This window comes from Camelus dromedarius, chromosome 10 (assembly GCF_036321535.1).
Source record: "Camelus dromedarius isolate mCamDro1 chromosome 10, mCamDro1.pat, whole genome shotgun sequence".
NCBI classification, from domain to species: domain Eukaryota; kingdom Metazoa; phylum Chordata; class Mammalia; order Artiodactyla; family Camelidae; genus Camelus; species Camelus dromedarius.
This window is the reverse complement of record NC_087445.1, coordinates 53973865-53979268: the sequence shown is the minus strand read 5'-3', so window position 1 is coordinate 53979268 and position 5404 is coordinate 53973865. Positions and strand designations below refer to the sequence as shown.

The following is a 5404-nucleotide window of genomic DNA, read 5'->3' as shown; positions in this document are numbered from 1 at the left end:
GCCACAAAACTCTTCTGCAGTTGAGGTTAAATTATTATTGAAACAGAATTTACATATACCATTATGTTTCAATAGGTGCAGAGTAGTGATTTTTGTTATGGCTAACACTAGTTGTGTTCTGTATTGTTTGGTCAAAATGTTATGGTGACATTGCATTCAAAATAATTCAAATTCACAGTATAAGTGAGATACATAGTTCTAACCCATTTGTTTATGTTCTGAATCTTCTTTCTAACACGGGCATATTTTTTGGAGCTAAAGCCTCCTTCATGAGTTCTAAAAGCCTAACTGAGCTTAGAGGATTATATTTTTATGCTATCTGTGTATCCAATTATAGGTCCACATTACCCATAAAGGAAGTTACTTAAGGATGCAAACCACTGTTAGAAACACTGCTGTAAGAGACTCACATGCATTCTGGCTGATGCAGAATACCTTATGGTGAAAGAAAATATTAACATGGGAAAGACTAATCAGTCTTCTGTTACAGAATTTGTCCTACTAGGGCTTTCTGGCTACCCAGAGCTTGAGGCCATTTACTTCGTGCTGGTGATATGTATGTACCTGGCGATCCTGCTGGGAAATGGAGTAATCATCATTGTAAGTGTCTGTGACTCCCACCTGCACACTCCCATGTATTTTTTCCTCAGTAACTTATCATTCTTGGATATTTGCTACACTAGTTCTTCTATTCCCTTATTTCTCAGCAGCTTTTTAACTTCAAAGAAAACCATTTCCTTCTCTGGATGTGGAATGCAAATGTTTCTCTCCTTTGCTATGGGAGCCACAGAGTGTGTCCTTCTAAGCATGATGGCATTTGATCGCTATGTGGCCATCTGTAACCCTCTGAGATACCCCATCATTATGAGCAAGACTTCATACGTGTCCATGGCTGCTGGGTCCTGGATTGCAGGAAGTGTCAATTCTGTGTTGCAAACCTCTCTTGCAATGCGGCTTCCTTTCTGTGGGGATAATGTCATTAATCATTTTACTTGTGAAATCTTGGCTGTCTTAAAATTGGCCTGTGCTGATATCTCCATAAATGTTGTTAGCATGGTTGTTGCTAATATGATTTTTCTTATAGTCCCAGTACTTTTCATTTTTGTTTCCTATGTTTTCATCCTCTCTACCATCCTGAGAATTCCTTCTGCAGAGGGAAGGTGCAAAGCTTTCTCTACCTGCTCTTCCCACCTCACAGTGGTGATTATATTCTATGGAACCATCCTCTTCATGTATGCAAAACCCAAGGCCAAAGACTCTTCTGGTGCAGACAAAGTACAAGTCACAGACAAAATCATCTCTCTCTTCTATGGAGTTGTGACACCCATGCTCAATCCCCTCATCTATAGTTTGAGGAACAAAGATGTGAAGGCAGCTGTGAAGAACATACTGTGTCAGAAATGCTCTTCAGCGGGAATGTGAATCTAGTTAACAAAAAAAATTCCTTTACTCTGGATGCAGGACTAGCTCACCTGGAAGTTCCAAAATAAATATAAGGGTTGGTGGAGCAATTAACTTCTGAAATTCTTATTTTTCTGTTGCTATTTAAATGTGAGAGAAAACTTGGACTTATGTTTTCCCTTCATGATTGGATTAAAGAGAAAAGGGACAGAAATTTATGGGTAAAAAGATTCTCATCCAAAGCACTCATCTTCACAGGATTTAGTTTAACTCTGGAATGATGAGTTCTAAAATCTTATGTAAAAGGAGATACCATTTTATTAGTTCAACCTCTTATCCTCTACATGCATCAGTTTTCCAGTCTCATATCTTTCTTAGGAAGATAAAGTAGTGCCTTGTTAGAGGTCAGAGTGCTATGTGAACTCAACATTAAATAATTCATAATGAGATAGATTTTGATCATACAGAGGGAAAGGGTAAGCACTTTAGGGTGTTTTAGGTACCTGACTATGTATATGTCACAGAGAGACAAGAGTAGAGAAATAATGCTATTTTTTTGTCTTAGGGCTGATATCCTTTTGGCTACACACTGGTTAGCATACTTCTGTGCAGAGGTGTCTGAAGCAATGTGAGTCTTTGTGCAGACACCCGAGCTGATGGGGAAGTTTGGTCTATCTTGAGTTTCAATAGGTGAGCAGTGGTGTCTTTAAGTTTAAATGATTGTTATAAAAAATTAGTTTTTAAAGACCTTGGTTGCACAGTTCTCTGAGAACACTGTGATAATGGATTTAGAGTATCACAGATTAGGTATTTTTGCAGTTACATTAATTTCCTGTAGATTATGAGCTTTTCTTTCATTCATTCATTTATTCAGTCAGTCAGTCTTTTCTTCCTTCATTGAATTACTTAATCAACCAGTACTTACTGAATACCTATTTTGTTTCAGACATTATACTACCTATTGGCAATATCAAAAAATGACAACATGGAAGCAAAATCCAAAATATGACTAAGGAGTACACAGTCTTGTGGAATACAGACTGGAACATCAATTTGGAACAAAAATATTAAAGAATATTCAGTTTTCCCTCTTCCCATACCTTCTAAGCTGGATCATTTGTTTGCAGTCATAGTATGTTGAGTCTTTATTAGGTTGAACAGAGCAGCAGGAGGAATGGCACATTTCCAAGAAGTCAGATCTCTGATACACCTAACTTTCTACCAAGCTCTTCTTTTGTCTGTTTTATATGCCCTGGGATTCCACATATGTTTTATTTGGAAAAAAATTATTTTGTTGCTAGGGAAAGTTTTAAAACCACTAAGGTGGGCTAAACCCAGTAAGAATTTTAAGAAAGAGATTGGTGCTTTTGGATTGGGGTTTAGAAGGATCTTTGGCACTGAGGAGGATTAAGTGTATACATCTTGCTGATTAATTCCCAAAGCAGTTTTCACATTTCTTGGACAGCCACTAGCCCTTACCTTGTCTTCTTTCCCATAGGCTTCAAAGTACTGAGACCTACCTAGTTCCTTGGAGTTTTATTCCCTTTCTGACTTGTTATGGAATAAATTCCTCAAATAACTTTCATGATACTTTGGTTTAAAGTTTTTCTTTAATTAATAGAGGCAACAGAGAAGAAAAAGAAAATAACATGAACGGAACATTCCACAGGTTTAGGAAATCTTCCAGACATTACCAGAATTAGCTTTGACATATGAATACTGACTATGTACATTTACCTCTGCCCTCTTTCCCAGGGACTGTTTTCCTTTTTCCTTAGTGGAAGATCTTCCCAGCATCTAAGTCTGAGAGAAAAATGCCTCTAATCATGACTAAATCTGTTTTGCTCTATTGTTTGAGGATGGTATTGTTTAAATACTTCATGTGGTACAGTGAGTCAGTTTGACTCCTGAATGAGCTTTGTTCTTCATTCTTTTCTTATGTTTCTGTTCTTTTCTTGGTTTTAAACTTCACTGGTTCTGAGTGCATGTTTTTATGTCACTGATTAATCCCTATACTCTGCAGTATTTTCCCCTCAACTGTTCAGTATTCATATTGTTTTACATATATTCATTTGTGTTTGCAAATATATTTATGTATGGCAAGGTAAAAAACACTGCAGTGAGACCTGGAGTTAAATAGTATAGCCTTGGACAGTCTCTGAAATGACCAATTCTCTGAACCTCAGCTTCATAATTATTAAAATCCAACTTGAGTAAATCACTTGGTTAATGTGAGGTGGCTATACAATGAAATCCCTTAATTGAAAATGTTTGAAATCTTTAAAGTACTAGAAAAATGGGAAATAGTATTAAGTTATGATTTTATTTATTAGTTTCTCAACAGTAGGGACTAGATCCTGTATCACTATGAATTTCCCTCTTCAAACTGCTTTTGTTGCATCCCATAGATTATGTAAGATTTTATTTTCATTATTGTTTGTCTTGAGGTATTTTCATTGTTAACCCATTGGTGTTTTGGTAGCATACTGTTTAGTCTCCATGTGTTCATCATGTTCCTGATTTTCTTTCTGTGGCTGATTTCTGGTTTCATACTGCTGTGGTCAGAAAAAATGTCTGAAATAGTTTCTATCCTCTTAAATTTGTTGAGGCTTGTTTGTGAGCTACTATGTGGTCTATCCTAGAGAATATTCCACGCACGCTTGAAAAGATTGTGTATTCTGTTTTATTTTGTTTTCTTTCTTTCTTTCTTTCTTCCTTTCTTCCTTTCTTCCTTCCTTCCTTCCTTCCTTCCTTCCTTCCTTCCTTCCTTTCCTTCCTTTCCTTCCTTTCCTTTCCTTTCCTTCCTTCCTTCCTTCCTTCCTTCCTTCCTTCCTTCCTTCCTTCCTTTCTTCCTTTCTTTCTTTCTTTTCTTTCTTTTCTTTCTTTTCTTTCTTTCTTTTCTTTCTTCCTTTTTTTTTTTTTTTTTTTGGATATAGTGTCCTGTAGATAGCAATTGAGTCCAACTGGTCTATTGTGTCTTTTAGGATCTCTGTCACCTCACTGATTTTCTGTTTGGAAGATATGTTCACTGGTGTCAGCGGGGTGTTAAGGTCTCCTACTATAATTGTTTCCCTGTCAGTTTCTCCCCTTTATGTCTGTTAGTATTTGCTTTATGTATTTAGGTGCTCATATGTTCATATGTTAGGTGAATATATGTTAATGAGTGTAATATCCTCTTCTTGTACTGATCCGTTTGTCATATGATGTCCTTTTTTGTCTTTCATTAATAGACTTTGTTTTAAAGTTATTTTGTCTGATGTAAATATTGCTAATCCTGCTTTCTTGTCACTTCCATTTACATGAAATATCTTCTTCCATCCCCTCGCTTTCAATCAGTGTCTGTCCTTTGCCCTAAGATGAGTCTCTTGTAGGCAGCATATTATAGGTTATTTATTTATTTTTATCCAATCTGCCACTATGTGTCTTTTGATTGGAGCAGTTAGTCCATTGCTTTGAAAGTAATTCTTGATACATACTTACTACCATTTTAAACCTTTTTTTCCAGTTGATTTTGTAGTTCTTCTTTGTTCATTTCTTTTTCTTTTTGTTTTTCCTTTTGTGGTTTGATGATTTTCTTTTGTAGTTTGCTTGAATTCCTTTCTTTTTGGTCTTTGTGAGTCTATTGTATGTTTTTGATTTGTGATTACCATGGAGTTCAAGTATGTTGACCCATAACTGTATCTACTTGCTTTAAGCTGATAGTCATACAAATTCAAACATGTTCTAAAAGATCTACATTTTTATACTTCCCTCCCCAACATTTTGTGATTTTAATGTCCTATTTTACATCTTCACGTTTATCCTTTTGCTGTTAATTGTAGTTATAATTGCTTTTACAAAAATTTTTTGATCTTTTTAAATCTATGTACTGGCTCATTTAAGTGATCTTCAGTCCTTTTGTGTGTTTGCCTTTCCTATCATGATTTTCTTTTTCCTATATATTCTTGCTGCTTTTCTGTTTAGAGAAGACTTTTTAGTATTTCTTTTAGGTTAGGTTTAGTAT

General features: G+C 35.6%; 1 protein-coding gene across 1 annotated transcript; it reads left to right on the top strand.

Annotated features, from left to right (window-relative positions):
- The first annotated feature begins 227 nt into the window (after window positions 1–227).
- On the top strand, window positions 228–1422 carry LOC105087950 (olfactory receptor 13C7). The gene has a single exon (XM_010978725.2). It carries the CDS (start codon window positions 439–441, stop codon window positions 1420–1422), a length of 984 nt encoding a protein of 327 aa, XP_010977027.2. The 5' UTR covers window positions 228–438.
- The last annotated feature ends 3982 nt before the right edge of the window (window positions 1423–5404 follow it).

Coding starts and splice junctions, on each gene's coding strand:
- LOC105087950 (XM_010978725.2), top strand. CDS start 439: ATGGTGAAAGAAAATATTAACATGGGAAAGACTAATCAGTCTTCTGTT.